Below are 22,288 nucleotides of genomic sequence, written 5' to 3' on the forward strand. Positions count from 1 at the left end.
ATGGTTATTTGCTCTTTCTATTTCTCTTTTGTTCCTCTTTATTTGCCTGATAGACACCGCAATGAAGTTTATGCAAAAAAACCTCTTTTCAATGTAAGGCCTCTGAGTTTTTAGAGTGCTACTTTAGTTTCTTAAGCAATGTTTTTTTATTGTTTATTTTAATCATTGTTGTAACATATTTTACAGACAAATTTGCTTTCTACTGAAGTTTCAAAGAAAACAAATGCCTACAAAGATTGTGTTACAGGAGTTACTTTTGTGCCAGAGCTGACATAAAATGGTGTTTGATATGCTGTCAATGACAGTGCTGGTCAACGCAACAATTGGCCTAACTGTCACTTCTCTTGTGTTTCAGTCCAGGCAAGCAGCGGTAGTGGACCTTCTAGAAAACCACAGATGGCACATTCAGTTAGTGAGTATATTACAATTATATTAGTGTTTTTTCATTAGTACAGTCTTCCAGTTACGATCCAGTGGGATTCTTGAGGGTATGTATTCGACACAGAAAACGTTTGCGTGTCAGAATTCAAACAAAACTTTACATATCAGACCTTGATCATTCTTATCTAATGCTCTGAAGAAAACCAGGAAACCAACAGCCATAGCAACCGCCTTTACTTGGTCCCACCTTGCCTCGAACAAACCCAGTCCTGAAATTCGAAAAGAAGTGGAAAAGCGCAACTGATCAGGAGATCAGAACTTTACAAGCGTAATGTGCCTCTCCCCTCAGTTAAGAATGCAGAATGGCTGGGGTTAGATCACACATTTTCCTGCCTGGAAAATGTCCTTCAGGGCCAGATGTACTGACGCAATGAGCTATGCACAATGGGTTGCAGTATTATTACAAGCAAGTTGAGGTCTGTTGTCAAAGTAAATTTTTTAATGTCTCCGTCTCCCAAAATTAACCTAGTTTGTCTTGGTACATGAGCCAAATAGGAGTGACTGAGAGATTTTATGATGGGACAAGCTATGATACGTTTGCTGCTTAATTCTTTCATTTTTTTTTACATTTAACTGGTCCTGGGAGTAATGAAAAAAAAGTCAGCTTTAAATATGAACTATGGAGAGATTAATTCCGCTCGGTAAATCAAAACGTCCCTACTGACTGCTAGAGTAAAAACAGGACTCACAGGATCAAAGCTTGCAGTCAGCATCACATGATTCATCTCAATTATTTAAATTTAGCCAGTCAGAATGTTCCAGAAAGGTCGAGTGATACACGGTTCTATGTAAAAGAACATAAAATACCATGGAAAGGTTTTGTGATTATTTTTCTTTTTAAAATAAGATGGTAGCAGCAAAAGTTTTTTATTCCTATGTCTTTTGCTGTTGACCCCAGTGGTGGAACTGGCCTCAAACCTGCACGTCACAGAGATAGCCTCTAAGTCCATGAGAATGATGGGGGATGCCTCCTTGGGGGATGTCACAGGTTACAAAGTCCAGATGGTCCCGATGTTAGTGGGCAGCAAGCGACAGGAGCTGTATGTATGACCCAGTCAGACCTCTGTGACCGTGAGGGACCTGTCCCCGGAAACGGAGTATGAGATCAGCCTATTCGCCCTGAACGGTCTGATGCCCAGCGAACCCATCATGGCTACGGAGAAGACCCAGCCAATGAAGGTCTCTGTAGGTGAGGATTTTCTGTCTGCCTAGTTAAAAAGCTCAAGATGGCGAATCTACACAATCAGATCAATCAGTACACACTGAAGTCAACAAACAAGGTGAAAGGGCAAGTGGTGTTTAAAACACCATTGAAGAAGTTTTCACTTTATTTCTTATAGTTAGATATAGTTGAATTCCTATTATTACCATGTTTGTCTTTCCTATGCTAATGAATTCCAGTAGACGGAAGACGGAAAACTGCAGAATGCTCACTCGGTGTGGATGTACAAGCAGATGTTGTTCTCCTGGTTGATGGCTCGTACAGCATAGGATTGGCCAATTTCGCCAAAGTGAGAGCCTTCCTCGATGTTCTGGTGAAAACCTTCAACATTGGACGAGACAAGGTCCAGATCAGTCTGGTTCAGTACAGTAGAGACCCACATACCGAGTTTGCCCTGAACACGCACAATGTCCTCGACACTGTGGTCAAGGCGGTACGGACGTTCCCATATAGAGGAGGCTCCACAAACTTGGGGCGGGCCATGACCTATGTTAGGGAGAATATTTTTGTCTCAGCCAGAGGGGCGCGAACCAACGTGCCACGCATCACGATCCTCATCACGGACGGGAAGTCCTCAGATGCCTTCAAGGATCCGGCCACGAGACTGAGGAGTACCGATGTGGAGATCTTTGCTGTGGGTGTCAAGGATGCCATCCGCTCGGAATTGGAGGACATTGCTAGCGAGCCGAAGGAAACCCACGTCTACACTGTGGAGGACTGTGACGCGTTCCAGAGGATATCCAAGGAATTGACGCAGTCCATCTGTCTGAGAATTGAGCAGGAACTTCTAAATATTAAGAAAAGGAGTAAGCACTGGGATATTTTAAGACACTATAGATAGCATTTGTTGAATGTAGAACAGTTGTTGAGATGTTTTTGGCTGAAAACATGCTTGTATGCCTACCGCTTAGTGAAATATTTTAATCCGTGCCATTATTTCAACACTTCTGAAATATTATAATTTTGGCTTACAAAAACTGGTTGGTGTGTTCTGCTGCACATAAATTTTGAAAAAAGCAATCTGCAGTGCACTTTGGCCCCGCCCGAATCGTGACATCATACGTATATGTACATACATCATATATATATATGTCAATCAGATATTCAATTGGAAAATTGTTGAAAGCCTCTGTTGTTGTCTCTTTAAGTTAAAGAGTGGTTTTCAAAGTCCTGCCAGCTGTTACAGATCAATACGAAATGGAACACTGCCGGCTACTGATTGGTTAGAGAATACCTTATGCAAATGAGATGGGCACATCTACTGTGCCCACCCCAGAACGCATTTTTAAGAAATTGTGTAGATGGTGGAGCCAGGCTGAAACAGCGAGTGCAATTACTTAAAAAAAAAAAAAAAAAACATCTCCTAGCAAGAAGAAAAATAATATAATTTCCCCATATATCAATAACACAATTTTCTGTATTTTTTATACAGCCTGTCTTAGTATTTTTTTTAATGTGCTCAATCATCTCTGAAGGCACTTTATATCAGGATCTCACAGGCAATCTGTGCTGTCCATGTGAACATACAGCAAGTACTTCTCTAACTAAACGTCCTGCAAAGATTCCCATCATAGCTCCCATACCGTGACAATTGTGTAACTAAACGTTCTGTGGTGGCCCGATCGGAAATCGGTACACCACTGGTGTGGAACGGCCCGTGCGCCGGCGGCTTCTGCTAGGAAAAGTGATTAACCACGTGTATTTCCCCAGGTCGTATCTAACAGAGCCGCACCGGAGCGAGAGCCGGCGAGGAGAGTCAGAACCATGGCCAGCGACACGGGGAAAGACGCGTGGGGAATGTGAGGAAGAGACAATTAACCCTTCTCATTGGACAGGCGCAGCCGGACCGACTCCGAGAGAGAGCGGAGCCGTACAAAAGGCGAGGCGCAACCACAGAGCGGGGCTGAGTACGGAGGGAAACGGAGGCGAAGCCCAGTGAGGAGGAAACAGCCACGGGAAAGCCAATAACGACACCACGGTGGAAGCGGGTCTTCGGAGGCCCTACCAAAAGGCGCCGCCGGCACGGACCACCCCGAACCACCGACGGACCGGGAAACCTAATTTTTTGGCCGGTGACTTTTTTTTCGTTTTTTGAGAAAGGAAGTTTATTGTTTGGGGACGTTGTAAAAGTGCCCTGAAGGCACACCAGAACCTCATTAAAACTACCGATTGAGGAACTACTCTTGCTCTCTCTGTCTCTCTCTCCCCACGGGGCGCCACATATGGTGGAGAATGCGGGCATAGAGACCCCAGCTATAGAGAGAGAGCAATTAAAAAAAAAAAAAAAAAAAAAAAAAAAAAAAAATGGAGGACGCCATCAACGCTCTACTGCGGTCACAAGGCGCCCTGCAGAAAGCCGTGGCGGAGCTGTGCCAAAAGTCCAGCCCGGCAACAAGCCACCGGACGCCCAAAGACGTACTGCTGAAGCAGACCCCGGACGATGAAATTGAGGCCTACCTCGAGACCTTCGAACGGGCGGCTTACCTGGAGAAGTGGCCTCAAGGCGCCTGGGGCTCCCTCCTGGCCCCATTCCTCAGCGGGGAGGCCCAGAAGGCGTACCGGGGACTGCCTCCGGCCGAAGCCCACGACTACCCCACCCTCAAAGCCACCATCTTAGCCCAGTATGGCTACAGCCTCCCCGCCAGGGCACAGCGGTTCCACCAATGGGCCTATGACCCCGCCCTCCCGGCGCGAGGACAGGTGATGAGCCTGGGGAGGCTAACCAAAAGTTGGCTAGTCGAGGGCGACGGGCCGCCCCTGCTCGACCGGGTGGTGTTGGATCGCTGTGTCCGAGCCCTGGCCCCGGACGTCAAGAAATATGTGGCCCAGCAGGGGCCCCGCTCCATTGATGCCCTGGTCAACCTCCTGGAGAACCACCAGGTGGCCCAAGAGATGGTCAGGGGAACCAAAACGGAAAGCCCCCGAAGAACCCCAAGCGCGGTCCGACTGGAGCCACCAACCAGGCCACGGTGGAGAGCGGACGACCGGGACGAGGGACTCCGCCGGAGAGAGACCAGACGGTGCTTCGCCTGTGGCCGGGAGGGCCACCTGAGCCGGGATTGCCCAGGGAGGGAGGAGTCCATGGCCACTGCACCTGAGACGGGCCGACCCTGCCACTACCTCACCACGTGCTGGGCCCACAAGGGCACTGCCGCCCCTAGGCTACCCGTCCGGATCGGGGGTCAAGACGCGGAGGCCTTGCTGGACTCGGGGAGTGCTATTACCCTGGTGAGACCAACCCTAGCAGGGGGGAGACGGGGAGAGGACATCGCCGTCACCTGCATCCACGGCGACGTACGAAGCTACCCCACCGCCGAGGTAACCATCATCACCCCTAGAGGTCAATTCACGGGAAGGGTGGGGGTAGTCGAGAGCCTCCCAGTGGAGGTGCTGCTGGGAAGAGACTGCCCCCTCTTTCTCAGCTACTGGAGTGAGAGGGCGACCTCGGAGAGGCCAAGTCACACACCCCGACCCCGCCGGAAGGGCCACCGGGAACCCCACCCGGTTTGGGTGGCCCCTGCCGGGGATAGTGAGGAGGAGGAGATCTCGCCCCAAGGGGGGAGGGGACCGACCACGCAACCCCCTACCGAGAGCACGGATACAGCCCCGGAGCGACCGGACCCACCACCACCCCTGGAGGCGGAAGGGGGTAGCGCGGGGGGGTTTTCGGAGTTTCAACCCGAACTAGAGAGGGCCCCAACGGACTTCGGCTCCGCCCAGCTGCAAGATCCCCTCCTCGCCCAGGCCTGGAGGGCCGCTGCTTACATTGAGGGCGTCCCACAAGGCGGGGTGAGTAGACCGGCCTACCCGTATTTTAAAGTCCAGAATAACCTGCTGTATCGGACCTGCAACAGGGACCCGGGAGAGCTGGACCAACTTCTGGTACCCCGGAGCCACACCTCCAAGGTGCTCTACCTCGCCCACACCCACCTGTTGGGGGCCCACCTGGGAAGGGAGAAGACGTATGAGCGGATCCTATCTCGCTTTTACTGGCCTGGCATCAAACGGGCAGTGGAGGACTACTGCCGACAGTGTGCGGAGTGTCAACTGCACAGCCCCCGGGTGACGTATCGCAATCCCTTAATCCCCCTCCCCATTATAGATGTGCCCTTCCGCCGCATTGCTATGGACATAGTGGGACCCCTGCCCAAGTCCAGCCGGGGTCACCGCTACATCCTGGTAATCGTTGATTACGCCACCCGTTACCCGGAGGCCGTACCCTTACGGGCCGCGACGGGGAAGAGCATCGCGAGGGAGCTGTTCCTCCTCTTCAGCCGGGTGGGGATTGCGGAAGAGGTCCTGACAGACCAGGGGACCTGTTTCATGTCGGGCGTGATGAGGGAGATGTGCCGCCTACTCCGGGTCCAACAAGTGAGGACGTCCGTCTACCACCCCCAGACCGACGGGCTGGTAGAGCGGTTTAACAAAACCCTCAAGTCAATGCTGAGGAAAATGATCACAACGGACGGTAAGGACTGGGATCATTTATTACCGTACCTATTATTTTCGATACGTGAGGTCCCACAGGCATCCACGGGGTACGCGCCCTTCGAGTTGCTGTATGGGAGACGTCCCCGAGGGCTACTGGACCTCGCGAAGGAGGCCTGGGAGCAGCAGCCGTCCCGACAACGCACCCTCCTGGAACATGTGGAAGCTATGGACCAGCGGATGGCAAAAATCTGGCCCATGGTCCGGGAGCACATGCAGCAGGCCCAGAAGGAGCAGGCTAGACTGTACAACCGAACAGCCCAGGTGAGAGAATTTCAGCCGGGGGATAAAGTCATGGTGCTGATCCCCACCAATGAGTGCAAATTTCTGGCCAAATGGCATGGGCCCTATGAAGTAGTAGCCAAGGTGGGGCCAGTGAACTACATGGTAAGACAGGTGGGCCGGAGACACCAGCTCCAAAAGTACCACATTAACCTGCTAAAGAGGTGGCACGAACCCGTGCACGACCCGGCTCCCCTCTGCTTAACCACAGGCGGCGCCACCGGAACACCAGAAGTGGCCACGGGAGACCTGCTGACCGACCGGCAGCGCCAAGACCTCCGCGAGCTGGTGAGTCAACACCGGGATGTGCTCTCCCACCTCCCGGGCCGGACTACCAAGGTCCACCACGACATCGTCACGGAGCCAGGAAGGAGGGTTCGACTGCGGCCCTACCGGATCCCGGAGGCGAGAAGGCAGACCATCCGGGAGGAGGTGGCGAGGATGCTGGACCTGGGGGTCATAGAAGAATCCCAAAGCGCCTGGTCCAGCCCGATAGTGTTGGTCCCAAAACCGGACGGCAGTTGGAGGTTCTGCAACGACTTCCGGAGGTTGAACGAAATCTCCCGGTACGACGCCTACCCCATGCCCCGGGTGGACGAGCTGATCGAGCGGCTGGGACCCGCTCGCTACCTCAGCACCCTGGACCTCACCCGGGGGTACTGGCAGGTACCGCTGACCCCCCAGGCGAGGGAGAAGACGGCTTTCGCCACCCCGGATGGCCTGTTCCAGTACCGCGTCTTACCCTTCGGAGTGCATGGAGCCCCCGCCACCTTCCAGAGGCTCATGGACAACCTGCTGAGGCCCCACAGGGAGTATGCTGCTGCCTACCTCGACGATATCGTCATTCACAGCGCTGATTGGGAAAGCCACCTCAGGAGGCTGGAGGCGGTGCTCGGGGCGCTCCGGGAAGCCGGCCTGACAGCTAACCCGGCTAAGTGTCGCCTGGGCCTGGAGGAGGCCGACTACCTGGGCCACACCGTGGGACGAGGGTGCGTCCGACCCCAGAGTCAAAAGGTGGACGGGATCACCAACTGGCCACGACCCACCACCAAAAGGCAAGTGCGCACATTCCTGGGCCTAGTGGGGTACTATAGGCAGTTTATACCGGACTTTGCCACCAGAGCGGCCCCCTTGCACGAGCTGACCAAGAAAGACCACCGGCACACGGTGACATGGACCGAAGCCGCCGACCGCGCCTTCCTAGACCTGAGGGCCGCCCTGGGGAATGAACCAGTACTGACCACCCCTAACTTCTCCCAAAAGTTTGTTTTGCAGACCGACGCCTCTGAAACCGGACTTGGTGCGGTCCTATCCCAGATCCAGGACGCCACCGAGCACCCGATCACCTATATCAGCCGGAAATTGCTGAAGCATGAGAGGAATTATAGCACGGTGGAGAAGGAGTGCCTGGCCATAAGGTGGGCAGTTGGGAAGCTAAAATACTATCTGGTAGGAAGGGAATTTATCCTTATAACTGACCATGCCCCATTGCAATGGATGTATCGGTGTAAGGACACTAACGCCCGGGTGACCCGATGGTTTTTAGAACTACAAAGTTTTAAATTCACGGTGGAACACCGAGCCGGGAGACTCCAAGGGAACGCGGATGCCCTGTCCCGGATGAACGAGGGCCTCTTTGGTGACGCTCCCGCCGAGGGCGTGGAGCTGAGGGGGAGGAAATGTGGTGGCCCGATCGGAAATCGGTACACCACTGGTGTGGAACGGCCCGTGCGCCGGCGGCTTCTGCTAGGAAAAGTGATTAACCACGTGTATTTCCCCAGGTCGTATCTAACAGAGCCGCACCGGAGCGAGAGCCGGCGAGGAGAGTCAGAACCATGGCCAGCGACACGGGGAAAGACGCGTGGGGAATGTGAGGAAGAGACAATTAACCCTTCTCATTGGACAGGCGCAGCCGGACCGACTCCGAGAGAGAGCGGAGCCGTACAAAAGGCGAGGCGCAACCACAGAGCGGGGCTGAGTACGGAGGGAAACGGAGGCGAAGCCCAGTGAGGAGGAAACAGCCACGGGAAAGCCAATAACGACACCACGGTGGAAGCGGGTCTTCGGAGGCCCTACCAAAAGGCGCCGCCGGCACGGACCACCCCGAACCACCGACGGACCGGGAAACCTAATTTTTTGGCCGGTGACTTTTTTTTCGTTTTTTGAGAAAGGAAGTTTATTGTTTGGGGACGTTGTAAAAGTGCCCTGAAGGCACACCAGAACCTCATTAAAACTACCGATTGAGGAACTACTCTTGCTCTCTCTGTCTCTCTCTCCCCACGGGGCGCCACAGTTCGTTTTGCGGCAGGCAGGATCTTGTTAAGAAATCCAAGTGCACTATTATTCATTATTCACTTGTCATATGTAACGTATGCATTCCTAACGTAAGGATGTTGTCAGAATATGTTTTACTCAATATCCATAGGTGCATGTCATACTGTACATGCTTAAATAGCTTTAACAATGACAGAAGTCTGAGCACATAAGTTCCAACCAGAAAGTTTCAGGAAAGAAGGACTGCCCTTTTCCTATATTTCATCATGGCATTAGTCAGCTGTCAAACGTCATTATTTGGATTTGTAAATTTATCTTTATTAGCTTAATGATAATGTCTCAAAGAAACATGTGCTTGGAACCCTCAGGACTGGTTACATAATCTGTTATTGATAACTGTTTATAAACACTATAGCAACGAGAGCTTAGCTGTTCTTTTGACCTGAATTATTCCACAAATTCTCAAGCCACACCAGCCTACAGTCCTGTGACCTTTGCTCCAGTTGAAAGCTACACCTACCTATAGCTTTTTCATGGCTTGGGGCTTGACAAAACTGTCAGTCTCTCAAACTACGCTTTTGTCATGACCAAGGAATTTAAATCAGGCCGAGGTCACCATCCTCTCTCAGTATCCACAAGCTGCTTTTGCTTTTGGGCCACAATGTGTTACACACATGCCATGCCTAGTTTTCTCAGAACCAAACTGAGGGGAAATAGTAAGCCAAACATGAGTCAATCTACATTACGAGTCCTAAAGGTATTCGGTGCTACCAATGTGTTGCGTAACTCAGTCAAACTTCAATTGTGCATTATATAATTTCATTTTGCAATTTCCATGCAAAAGACTACAGTAAAAAATTAAGTAAATATTATAATGAGATGATGTGTCTCCCTTCTTAGGTTTATTTCCACCAAGGTTGCTGACGTTCTCAGAGGTGATATCCAGAAGTTTCCGGGCCAGCTGGCTCTCAAACAGCACGAACGTTCTGTCCTACTTGGTGCAGTTCAAAAATGCAGAAGACCCAAATGGAGAATATGTGTCCATTTCAGTGCCTGGGGGGTGGGTGTTTGTTTTTCCATGTGTTTCCTGCAAGACAGGAAGCTGAAGATCATGGTCTCGAGTGTGTATTTCGGTGTGCATCAAATTAATTAATGACTTAAAATTGATCTCTGTCCATGTCTCGTGGTTTTCCATGCAGTGTAGACAAGGCCATCTGTTTGATTTGAGTAATTCTGATATTAGTTTCTGAAGTTATAATGCTTACATCAAAGGGGAAGGAAATGATAATATTAGCATGATAAGTGATGAATATTAGCATGATAAGACAATATCTGTGCTTTGTGTTGTAGTGGGTCTATTTTTCAACGTGTGACCACCTGTGAAGCAATATTAACATTTTGACTTTGTATTCAATCATTGTTATGCCCCAAAGACACAGTTGGCAAAACATTTTCTTAACTCACCAAGCAGTGCATGATAAACATTTTTTTTTGTCATTCAAAATTAAGAACAGATGTTGATAGAATGCAGGCCTTAATATTCAAATTTGTGAGATTTGGTAGGATCTGTTTAGTTGTTGGAGAAACTCCATAACATCAACTCTGATTACCTGAGTAGTACCCTGGAGTAAAATCCAGCTATGACCAGCTTGAAATGACCATCTGGCAACTGTTTCAAAACATAGATTGTGCTGGTCAAACCATGTTCGGTATGGAGCTGGTCAAGAGCAGAGCTGTTTTTTTTTTCAGCAGGGTACAACCTTGAATTGTGTTCTGTCTGTGCCTTCCAATTCGCTCGCCTCCGACTAACCTGCAAGTCCGCGACGAGACCATGTCCAGCATGCGGCTGACCTGGGATCCGGTGCCAGGCAACGTGCTGCAGTACCGTGTGGCCTATCAGCCTGTGGTGGGAGGAGAGAGGAAGGAGATCTCTGTGAAGGGAAACACCCCGGCTGCACTGCTGAAGAACCTGCAGTCGCCACCGAGTACAACCTGTCTGTCACCGCCCGCTACTCCACCGGCCTCAGTGACCCGCTGATCGGACGAGGGACCACTCTCGAGGGTAGGTATTCATTTCAAATATAAAAAGTCAATATGAGGCGAGAGATCTCTTTTTACAAGGCTGACTACTCTCATTCTCTCCCTCTTATGGTATAGATTCTGTATCCTGTTATTTTCACTCCCCAGTATCATCATAGTAACATGGTGAATAGTAATTTAGAGACAGTGAAATGGACACGTAGATTAATAGTGTCACTTTTTTCCTGGCTCAAGAATCGCAATGCCAATGACAGTCCCACACACTGCTCTTGAACGCTCGCCAGCTGTCATTCTTAACTACACAGTATTAATGTACTTTAAAGTATACTTGTGAGAAACTTCTCTTTTTTTAAATAAATTTTTTCCAGATTTTTCCCTTTTTCTCCCAATTTGGTAGCCAATTGTACCTCGTCTGATTCAATTGGAGGTAGTCGTATTAGATGTACCGCCCGTACCCCGTCCCTCGGCGGCCCGAATGAGAGCAACACGCCTTCTTCAAGCCGTCTCGTCTCGTGCCCGTTGCCGTGATTCCGAGGCGCCCGAGGTGCTTATTGTGCGGCGATCTAATAACCCTGCCAAGTCCCTCCCTCTGGAGCAGCGAGCCAATTATTGCTGCCCCACGTGAGCCGGTCAAACTTGGCTTTTTGGCTGGAGCGAGAATCGAACCCCGGTCCCCGGTGTGCAACTGCAGCAAACTCCAACCGCAAGTCTGCTGCGTCTTAGCCTGTTGCGCGACCGCGGCTACAACTTCTCTTTTTAAAGTGTTATGTGTTGCTTGTCTCCAAGGCAGTTTGAAAGGGCTGACCTGTAGGAAGACAGAAATAACAAACGGTTAGAGAAGACATCTGTTTCTCTTATAGCTCTTTTAACGGTTAGAACTGACTCTAGTGGGTCATGGGGAGTGGAAAGCATTTTGGTTAAGGTTGCCTACTACCGTATCCTTTAATTAATAAAATACCCAGGAACAAATCCTCCGCGGCTTGTCAGCTAACTCAAAGGTCACTAAACTGTGCTATCAGATACAGGTACTTAAACCCAGCTGAAAGTGGTTTTGTTGAAGAGGCAACACTAGCTTGACAAGTCATGTTTGCCCTGATTAAAAATGGTTAATCACTGCTATTATCTGGCTGTACATGGGTGAGGCTTGGAAGAGCAGCACTGTGAAATGAGGTTAAGCGAGGTGAGGTTAAAGTTACTTGTGCCAAGGGCTGCCATTGTGTCCAAATAAGTGATATGTACAAAGAAAATGGCAGGTAATATTTGGCTGCTTATTAAGTTGGAAAAATGTTCAACAACTAAGGGTTTCTGAGTGCATAGCACTGGCAAATTATTGTTTGTTCATTTATGTGTCTATATTTATCCTGTGCCTATTATCTATACTTGTGGAATCAGATTCTGACTGCAGGTCTAATCATTTGGCTATTCAAGCTATTCCATGGCGGCACGGATGGTGCAGTGGGTAGCACTGCCGCCTCACCGCAAGGAGGTCCTGGGTTCAAATCCCCGTCGGCCGGGGCCCTCTCTGTGCGGAGTTTGCATGTTCTCCCCGTGTCTGTGTGGGTTTCCTCCGGGTACTCCGGTTTCCTCCCACAGTCCAAAGACATGCAGGTTAGGCTGATTGGAGAGTCTAAATTGCCCATGGGTGTGTGAGTGTGTGAGTGTGTGAGTGAATGGTGTGTGTGCCCTGTGATGGACTGGTGACCTGTCCAGGGTGTATTCCTGCCTTTCGCCCAATGTATGCTGGGATGGGCTCCAGCCCCCCTGCGACCCTGTTCAGGATAAGCGGGTTAAGATAATGGATGGATGGATGGAAGCTATTCCATGCATGAATGACACTGTAGCAATGCTTCCTGAAAATTAAGACATTTCCAACCATCTTTGTAACCTTGTTCTGTTAGCACAACTGAACCTGAACCTGGTATATCTCCTGTCGTCTTTCTAAAAAAACGCCTCTTTAATGCTGAATTGGTTTCATTCATTCGTATGTAAAAAGCCCAAAGACCATGACATTTTCCAGTGGCCTTCTTTCCCATGGCGGTGAGGCTGATTTCACCATTCATTAACTCAGTCCCCTGAACTGACTGGACATTTTTCTGCCTGGACAGCTGAGTCAGGATCCTGGAGTTGACTCCCACATGGAGAATACTCGGCTGACTCTTAGGCTGCAACTAGAATGCTGATGTCATTTGTGCCACTGTACTGTACTTTTTTAGACCACAAGGTTTCACTGAACACTTTGTGGACCCTATACTTTGAGAAACCAGCTTGTGAGAAAAAAATGATCTCAAGGCAAAATAGGAAATTAAAGGACGCAGGAATCAATGTGTTTGTCAGTCTTGTGCTGCACACAGAAATATGTAAACAAACTAAGCAAGGCTATCTTTACATGATTTTGTATTCAGTTTTTCTGAATTATTAGAGTAATAGAGTATTGCAGTGATGCCATATTTTTGTAGGCCAACCCAAAAGTTTCTTCCACCATGGGTTCCCACTTCCCACGCTTTTTTCCCAAAGTGATTTCGATTTCTGCTGAATATAAGGTCTGTGGTTAATGTACACTTAAGGGTGTTTCACATTTTGTTCTACAAGTTAGATTGCAGCCGTTAATGTCTAATCCATGTATTACTATGTTGTTATGTTAAGTTGCAGTTTCTACAATGAAACTACAACAACAGTCTCAAGTTCCATACCAAGCAACATTATCGTTGTAGTCTCTATATAGCAACTTGTTCGCAACTTACCTTCTTAACACACATAACGGCTTTGAAACGCACGTTTGCAATATTAAGGGATGTAACTTATGTCATAGACCAAACCTGAAACTCTCTTTAAGAGTATGTTAACCACCGACCATATATTCAGCATAAATCAAAATCCTTATGGGAAAAAAGTATGGGAAATCCTCCAAAGGAACCCATGGCTCAAACTACAAAAGCACTATTTCAGCCTGTGTCCGCCTACTGCACAATTTTGAAAAATTGTTTCTGGGTGGAGTGTGTTCATCTCATTTGCATAAATAATTATGTGACCAATCAGGTGCTGGCAGTGTTCCATGTAGTATAGATCAGAGCAACACATTTTCCACCTACGTCATGATCCCAGGGGCTACAAAGGAAAATATTTCTGCTGAAGCCAGTGGGAATACTCACACGTCACCCCCCTGCTTACTTCCCTCCACTGGCTGCCTGTCATGGCTCGCATCAAATTCAAAACATTGGTGCTAGCCTTCCAAGCAGTTAAGGGGACTTCCCCAGCTTACCTACAAAAAAGTGCTTTACAATTGATGCCTCTCATTCACTCATACAGTGATACCAGTTACCAGTCAGCTCATTTGGAGCATTTTGGGGTTAGGTGTCTTGCCCAAGACAGGGGGTCGAACGGGCAACCCTCCGACTGCCAGACAACCTCCTTACCTCCTGAGCTGCTGTCGGCCCAGTGAACCGACAACAAAATTAGCTGTATGAAGTTAAAAATATGACATAGTTTTTCATATATTACAAAAAAGTAACTAAAATGTTGACAGATTATGTTACATTGCTACCCAGAATCAGGCTGGCGAGATACAGTGAGGTAAAATTAACTAGATTCTACTGGTCGGGTAGCATGCTCTTATATTTCTAGCTAGCTGGAAAAATAAACATCAGTTTCATTGCTTCCGAGATGTCACTGTGGTGCGCCTACGGAGAGCCCAAAGTCTTAAACTATACATGTATTGTATAGTTGTAAAACATTGCATTCAGCAGCAGGCTAGTTTTCATCGCGCGTACAGTATTTCGGGGTTTCCATTATATTATTAGCAAAAGCTATTGGACCTGGGTCTGAGTCTGGGTTTTTCAATACCATGGCTGTGCACACAGCCCAACAACTTATTTTGGACATTTTTATCATGTGTTCTTTGTCACTGTCGTCTTCTTTTACTATTTTACTATTGTTTTCAATGTTAGCTGCAATGTGCCCCCAAAATGGAGCATGGCATTCACAAGGACGCATCAGTGACATAGAACAACTTTGATCTATTGATCCATAACAGGTGGCTATCCAACTTGTGGTCAACAATTTTCTCACTCAATATCTTGATTGACATGATGTGACATAGAGGTACATCCAAAGAGGTATGTATCACAATTGGGGCAGGGCCAGAACGGATTGCAGAAATCCATTCACTCACACAGCATATAGTAAGGAGGGAGAACTCATTGAGGTAGGCCTAACAGGTAAATAGTGGGCCCATTGGTTGTATTCCCTGCTGAAAGAAACAGCTCAAGTCTCAAGGTTATGAAGCAGCTGGTAGCTGACCAGTTCAGACCATCTCCTAGCTTGACATGGCTTAGCTGGTTGACCAGGCCAGACCAGCTCCCAGCTTGACATGTTGTGACTAGCTCAAGCTATGTAACAGCTCAGACAAGCTACCAACACTAACTGGTTGACCAGCTAGACCAGCTTCATGACCAGCCAGGTGCCTCTTATTCCAGTGTTACCCCTGCATTGCAGAATAGTTTTGAAGGTGGGCTCCTGCATAGATCTATAAAACAATTACACTTTAGCCACAGTGGGGGTAACACTGGTTTCCTGGATAGTCGTAAACAAAATGACCTAACAAACAAAAAGACTGTTGGCTTTATAATATTTTAACGGCACGCCTACGTCAGAAATGGGCCTTTCATTAAAATGCCACTGAGGAACTGAAGTTATTTCATTAAATATATAAAACATTTGGAAACTTTCTAGTCTTTTTCGCCTTGAAGGCACTAGTTGATTAGCACAACACAGATCTGCATGTAATGACCACAGACCATAACTCTCACAGCTTAGTGGTTCTGAGGTTAATTAGGTCTTCAGAAAGATGATTCTATGGAATGGCCTATGCCCAGGCCCTGAGGAGTCTTAGTGTCAGTGTCAGTGAAGTTCTATGTTACAGTTAAACCAAGAGATGGTACCGCTTTTTTGGTAGCAGGATTTAACAATGAGCAACGAGATTTAGCAAGGCACCTAAATCACTCAAAACCAATCAGAAGAACATGAAGCTATAATTCTATGAGGTGACCCAGTCCCGACCTGTTTTTCCACATTATGTTCATCCAGACCAGTATTCTGGAAATGAGGATTTTTCAAGATTATCTGTCGGGCTTTCTGTGGAAAATGTGCTTGCAGAGATAACGTCATTGTTCTTGCTTTGCTTTTCACCTGATCTTGCTGAAAGACACCGCAGTGCTGGCACCGCTTTAAACGATGCATGTGTGCACCACATGACGTAATCGGTACCGTCTGTTGTCCATTATTGGGAGGAGGGGGGTTTTGGGAGACTAAATACATTAATGGAGAAACGTGTGCCTCAGCCCTGTTTATTCATTCTGGCGCTCAAGTCAAGTACATTTTTAACGGAAAACAATCTTTAAGCACCATCGGTTTTGCCATCTCACTCTGTACATACAGTGAGATCGACTGAATCTTGGTAACATTCTGGATCTATTTGGATTGATCAGCATATCACTGGAAGACTAGAAATTTATGGGTTTTTTTTTACATTGAGAGCCAGTTGTCTGGATATTTCTTGGAATCAGAAGCTTTCAGACAGCTTATATTTAAATTTATTGCACAAAAACTTTCTTAGAATTGGATTTGTAAAAGTTTTTTAGAAGTGTAAAGCTGTTTTTTAATCAAAGACATTCCGTAATGCAGTAAGACACATCATGGCCACACTTTAGGCCTACAGTCTAGATGATTATCTAGTTTATCTAATCCAGAGTCTTTCTCGTTCTCCTTCGTGTTCTCAGCTCTGGCGGGTGCCAAAACTTTGGCTGAGTCTGAGGAGACAGAGAGGAGCATGAAGGTAACATGGCAGCCAGCGCCGGGCAAAGTGGTGAGCTACCGGGTGACGTACCGACCCAAGATGGGAGGGAAACAGCTGGCGGCCAAGGTGCCGGGAAACACCACCTCCACGGTCCTGAAAAAGCTGCAGCCCTTGACCGCTTACGACATCACGGTGCACCCGATCTACAAGCGAGGAGAAGGAAAAGCAAGGCAAGGAGTAGGAATGACACTTACGTTGGTCTATAATTCACCACATGAGAGAAGGAACTCTGCTGCTGCATTGTGGAATTGGGGGGTTGGCAAGGATGGCAACAGCACTTCATGCGCTTCATTGTAGCTGCACAAGACTCCTTCGATTACCCTATGATATTGCTTGGGGTTGATGCTCATTAATGTAACGTTTTAAGGAGCCAGTGATGGTGAAACTGATCCTTTTCCTCAGTCACGAATCAAAATTTCCGCTCTGAGAAAGTCTGTTTCAATTAAAATTCTTCCGATTCATATTTTTGTGTTGCCTCCTGTGCTTTGTGAATAACAGTTTATTCTTGTTTGTTTTCTTTCCCTTTAGTTTCACCTTTCAAGGGTCCTAGAAACCTCCAGACTTCAGAGCCAACAAACACCAGTTTTCGGGTTAGCTGGGACCCCGCCCCAGGGGATGTGCGAGGGTAAAAAAGTGACGTTTGACCCCAGCGAGAACGATGTAGACCTTGGCGAGCTGCTCGTTGGACCATACGACAACACAGTGGTTCTGGAAGAGCTCAGGTATAAAGGCATTCATAGGTTTAAAATGTGATCCCTGTGGCCAAATACATAAACATTTTATTTTTCTTTCTTGACTCATATTTTCCATGTGTTGTCTTGTTGGGTCAGAGCTGGCACAAAGCTCTCTGTGAATGTGTTTGGAATGCCACTGGCTGGAGAGGAGAAGACCACCCTCTCTGACGCACCTGAGCCCCCACCCATCAATCTGCCAGGTAAAACATCCCGGCGTCCCCCTTCAAAACCGACAGAATGCACTTGAAGAAAAATTGTGTGCTACAAACAATGTAAAGCTCATCTACATAAGTTATCTGCATGTAAATCCTCTACAACTTAAGTAAAATCAAAATAATGTTCATTATATTCAGTAAAACGTGAAATGAAATATGAAAATGAATATCGGAATTTACTTTCACTGACAATGCAACATGTACTCTGCCCCGTAATATTTTTGTCTTCCTTTTCTTTCTTCTGTTATTAATAGCCATTAAAAAGATCTGTACACTACCCTCAAACCTGATTGTACTGTCACAAAGTAATATTTTAATATTCCACCAGCTCGGCTTTTCTGGTCTGAAAGTTTCACGGTTTCTTGACACAGAGGGTTGATTTTTTTCTCAGCATAAGGCAGAATGGAAAGAATAATAATGATCTGTTTGCAATTACACATGTTTGACTACCCAGAAAAGTCTACAACACTGGGCAACCATGGATTGTATGAGACAAGGAAAATGTTATGCTTTTCAAAGAAGCCTCCAGAGACCTTGGTGACCTTGGGCAGAAATTCTTTGTGTAATCAGTAGCAGATCGAGTGATAGTGCCGGCCAGCAGGGCCTTAACATCCCAGAGGTGTAGGAACAAAGCGAAGACGACAGTGAAGTAATGCTCAAACACTTAACTTTTTAATTACAAAAAGGAGGGCCTCATTTTCTCTGTCTGTTCCCCTCAAGAAAATCGCATTCCTTGGTTGTGGCCTTTTCCTTGCTGCAGTTTTTTGGAGGGAATTGGACTGAACTAAATCACACTTTGGACTGGCATGTAATTGCATGTTTCCAGAAGTTCAAGTCAAGTACTACACAGTAATATGATGTATGCACTATTATTTATTTATTTATTTATTATTAAAAGGCTTTCACTTCAGTAAAATAAAAAATAAATTAAAAAATCTGTTATTTTACTGAAGTTTTTTCTGTGACTGTGATAGCCTTAAATAACTATTGGTCATAATTTATTGGACATCAGGTTTATTCATATTCTTACATTTTTTCAATTGCTGAGACCGGAGGAGATTGTGTAATGTCTAAAGTGTGCATCTATGCTTTTACACAGTGGAGGAGAAATCCTCTCTTCACCTGCAGGTGCCTGCAGAAGTGATCACTGTACAGATGAGGAATCTGCAATAATTCTCACAAATGAGCCTCTCGTATATCATGTGTCAAGAGAGTGTCTTTTGCTGTTCTGTGGGATGAGTTCCATAATAGTTCCAGAATCTTCTCCAAGCCTCAAGCCAGAAATGCTGGTGAATTACCTCCTGGAGGAATGGGTCGGGAAGAAATTGAGAAACATGGGATGAAGTTTACTTTGTGAATGTCTTCGAAATTGTAACAAAAACGATAAATGTATCAACAACTTGTCAAAAGAAAAAAATAAAATGTATTTTTGTACGTCTTGTAGTGATTGTTTGTGAAAATGTATGAAGAACTGTTCCGTTTTTTTGGTTGCTTGACATCATTTACCTCAGTTTCTTCTCCTTCATTGCTCATCCTTTACAACTTTATTTTCTTTCTGTCTTTTTATTTAATTTCTCACCGAAGTAATTTGGCAAATTAGCTTGAATCGTGCTCAGAGGACTGGATGTAGTCACCTGGGTGTAGTTGTTTTTCTGACTCAAACTCTAACTCTAACTGTCCTGTGGTCCTACAGAGATCAAATGTAAGACCAGTGCCAAAGCAGACATTATTCTGCTAGTGGATGGCTCATGGAGCATCGGGCGTCAGAACTTCCAGACCATCCGTGCGTTCATTGGTCGCATGGTGGGCGTCTTCAATATTGGCCCGAACCTGGTTCAGATCGGTCAGTGTTCTGTTTGCTACAGTTAAAGGAGTGTTTTATTTCAGTTAATGGTGAAGTCATGTGTGTTTACCGTGACATTGCAGGCTTGGCTCAGTACAGCGGTGACCCCAAGACCGAATGGCATCTGAATGCTTACAAAACCCGTAAGGAATTGTTGGATGCTGTGGCCAACCTGCCATATAAAGGAGGCAACACAATGACAGGTATTCTATCATGTCCACTTTATACATTTCCTGAGTGGTTGTATTCACCTTGGGGGGAAGTGGTGGGGAATATGTAAATATAAAGCTATACAAAATTGGTTTTCTGGATATAAATTGCATGTATTTCCAGTGTCTGATTTACAGAGACAATGTATTCTTGCTTATTTTCACAGGCCTTGCTTTGAACTACATCCTCCAGAACAACTTCAGACCCAATGTGGGACTGCGACCTGACTCTAAAAAGATTGGTGTGCTTATCACTGATGGCAAATCTCAAGACGAAATTATCAAAAACTCTGAAAACCTGCGGAAGGAGGGAATTGAGCTGTATGCAGTCGGTGGGTAATGATTTTGAACCATTAGTGCTCAAGAGTTCCATTGCTTTTCAATTGAATATAAGTTCCCTGTGTCCTCAGGTTGATACACTGCTTGAGGGACACTGTTGGAAGCGGTTAGAAGACTATTATATAAATTTTTTCCCCTTAGTTTCAGTGATGAACTTTGGAATGGAAAAATACTCTACGTGTTTGACTGTGTCCATGGGCGAATGGGTCATAAATGAGTGTAAAGGTATTATTGGCTATGTTGCACTTCGGCTGGGTAAGAAGAACTGAAAAGAGAATGTTCTCTGTTTAGGTGTCAAAAATGCGGATGAAGATGAATTGAGGTCCATTGCCTCAGACCCTGATGATATCCACATGTACAATGTGGAAGACTTTTCCTTCCTGCAGGACATTGTGGACGGACTCACCGACAACCTGTGTAACAGTGTCAAAGGTTCAGGTAAAGCTGCCTCAGCAAACCCCACCTCTCTGTCTCACTGTCCCTCTTTCTCCTATACGCTATAAGAATCTCCATTCTGAGGGACAAAGAAAAATGTCACAAGATCATCATGATATTGGCAGCACCACTGTCATAGAAACCCATTTATCTAAAATATTTATGCTGCCCTGGCAGCTAGACACACGGATGTGATGAAGCCAAGCTGACATTCTTGAATGCCAGCAGCAATAACTGCTGTATAAGAATACTGTGAGAAAAGCGGTCCTGTCTTGCAGCCATTATTTTAAGGAGGCAGAACAGATTGTGCTGAACTGAATTCTGCGCTTCATAAACAGGAGTAGCAGAGTCGCTGAGACCCGCTAATGTCTTTGTGATTTGGCTCACACAGAACGCAACAGAAAAAACGGGAAGATTAACTTCTGTGGAAATAAATCTAAAAGCCTAACAGATTGTGTTGTGTAAATTGCATTGTTAAAAAGGAAAAATAAATGATAAATTATGGAAACCTTTGGATTGAACATTTTCCTTTTTTAATCAAATTTAAAAGAACTGTTTATGATTTTGAAATTAGGATAATGTGTGTAATTGAGTTCAGTTGAAGGTACAAGAGGTCATTTCGGACTCCTAACAGCCAAGGGAGGAATTGCAGCAAGAAACACCCTCAAACCACTGCACTGTTTATCCCTTCCCCTTTTCTGTGAACGTGTTGACATTGACGGAAGGGATTTACAATGGTCTTGTGACAATGTTTTCACACAAAAATCTTACCTATTGCACCTTGAAGACCCCGCTGGCTACGAAGCTCTAGTCAATAAACAGGGGCGCTATGTGTGGCCCCGGAGTCAGGGGTCAAACTCACATACCGTGTGCTCTCACCCAAGGTGGCCCGGAGCCACCCACCAACTTGGAGACCTCTGAGGTGACCCACCGCTCCTTCCGCGCCACCTGGACTGCACCAGCAGGGTCCGTGGAGAAGTACCGGCTGGAGTACATGATCGCGGTCGGGGGGCCTACTCATGAGGTGAGCTAGCACCGCACTTTTCACCCCTCCAGCTGCGAACCTGCCCCTGTCGTTACCTCTGGCAGTTCAGTTCAAACTTTGAAAAAAGCGATTGACTGCTTTGATTCAAACTTCCCAGGATTCTGAAACCCCGTTGCCCACCGATATAAAAGTTGACAGGCGAGGGTTTGGAATGCCCTCGACCAGATGTACGCCCACTTTGTGACTGGATGTGTCACGGATCTGAAACCGAACACATAGTCGAGTGTCTGATATACTATTTCGGGCAGTTGTTATCAGGTGCTAACAAACTTTCCTAACAAACTTTGTGTCCGGGTGGGGCGGGTTTTGGTTTCGTTTGATCTCCCATGCCTGAGATCTGTGGCGTTGTGTCTCATTTAGACACACCTGTCATGAGTTACTTAGCTCGGTCTGAGGTTCAACCCCAGGTCCCCTCTCTCCAGATGCCTGGAGTTGGCTGTTTTCCACCCCTATTCTAACTGCTGCCGGACCTGCTGAATCTAGTTGGCAGAACACAGGAGTTTTTACTTTGTCTACCAAATATCTAGCGTCAGTCAGCACTTTATGGGAAGCGCAGTCATACAATAAAGCTTGATTTTATTTGTGCTTTAATTCATGCTATGACAGTACATAAGGGATAGTAGCAAGTGAGTGTGGTTGAAGTGTTTCTTTGTTTTCGTATAACTGCACCTCTACATTAACTATTTCCAGAGCACAGCGTGTTCATTTAACTGATAAACAGCTTATATAACTGATAATTGATGCAAAGCACCAATGAATGTGGAATTTGATTGGCATTACGCCAATGCAGGGGTGGGTAATTCCTGTCCTGGAGGGCCAGGGTTTTTGTTGCCCTGGCTACATGAGTTGATTGGCTGTATTAACTGTCAT

The 22,288-nt window shown here is 46.8% G+C and overlaps 2 protein-coding genes across 2 annotated transcripts in view; both read left to right on the forward strand.

Moving 5' to 3' along the window:
- The first annotated feature begins 2,352 nt into the window (after nucleotides 1-2,352).
- Nucleotides 2,353-22,288, forward strand: part of LOC133127968 (collagen alpha-1(XII) chain-like) — a 33,345-nt gene continuing 13,409 nt past the window's right edge. The window contains exons 1-11 of the mRNA XM_061241122.1: nucleotides 2,353-2,469; nucleotides 9,608-9,840; nucleotides 10,525-10,769; nucleotides 16,522-16,768; nucleotides 17,127-17,320; nucleotides 17,429-17,532; nucleotides 19,241-19,390; nucleotides 19,474-19,593; nucleotides 19,767-19,931; nucleotides 20,230-20,376; nucleotides 21,258-21,397. Coding sequence (XP_061097106.1) covers nucleotides 16,583-16,768; nucleotides 17,127-17,320; nucleotides 17,429-17,532; nucleotides 19,241-19,390; nucleotides 19,474-19,593; nucleotides 19,767-19,931; nucleotides 20,230-20,376; nucleotides 21,258-21,397 — 1,206 coding nt within the window. The 5' untranslated portion in view covers nucleotides 2,353-2,469; nucleotides 9,608-9,840; nucleotides 10,525-10,769; nucleotides 16,522-16,582. The remainder of the gene's footprint in view (nucleotides 2,470-9,607; nucleotides 9,841-10,524; nucleotides 10,770-16,521; nucleotides 16,769-17,126; nucleotides 17,321-17,428; nucleotides 17,533-19,240; nucleotides 19,391-19,473; nucleotides 19,594-19,766; nucleotides 19,932-20,229; nucleotides 20,377-21,257; nucleotides 21,398-22,288) is intronic.
- Nucleotides 3,968-6,779, forward strand: LOC133128296 (uncharacterized). The gene is made up of 2 exons (XM_061241683.1): nucleotides 3,968-6,415; nucleotides 6,645-6,779. The coding sequence occupies exons 1-2, from the start codon at nucleotides 3,968-3,970 to the stop codon at nucleotides 6,687-6,689; spliced, it is 2,493 nt and encodes an 830-aa protein (XP_061097667.1). The 3' UTR covers nucleotides 6,690-6,779.

This window comes from Conger conger, chromosome 5 (assembly GCF_963514075.1).
Source record: "Conger conger chromosome 5, fConCon1.1, whole genome shotgun sequence".
NCBI classification, from domain to species: domain Eukaryota; kingdom Metazoa; phylum Chordata; class Actinopteri; order Anguilliformes; family Congridae; genus Conger; species Conger conger.

What these genes read in the sequence shown, in the direction of transcription:
- LOC133128296 (XM_061241683.1), top strand. Translation starts at nt 3,968, where the DNA reads ATGGAGGACGCCATCAACGCTCTACTGCGGTCACAAGGCGCCCTGCAG. An exon ending in TGTACAACCGAACAGCCCAG is followed by an intron (nt 6,416 to 6,644) that starts GTGAGAGAATTT and finishes GCTTAACCACAG; the next exon opens with GCGGCGCCACCGGAACACCA.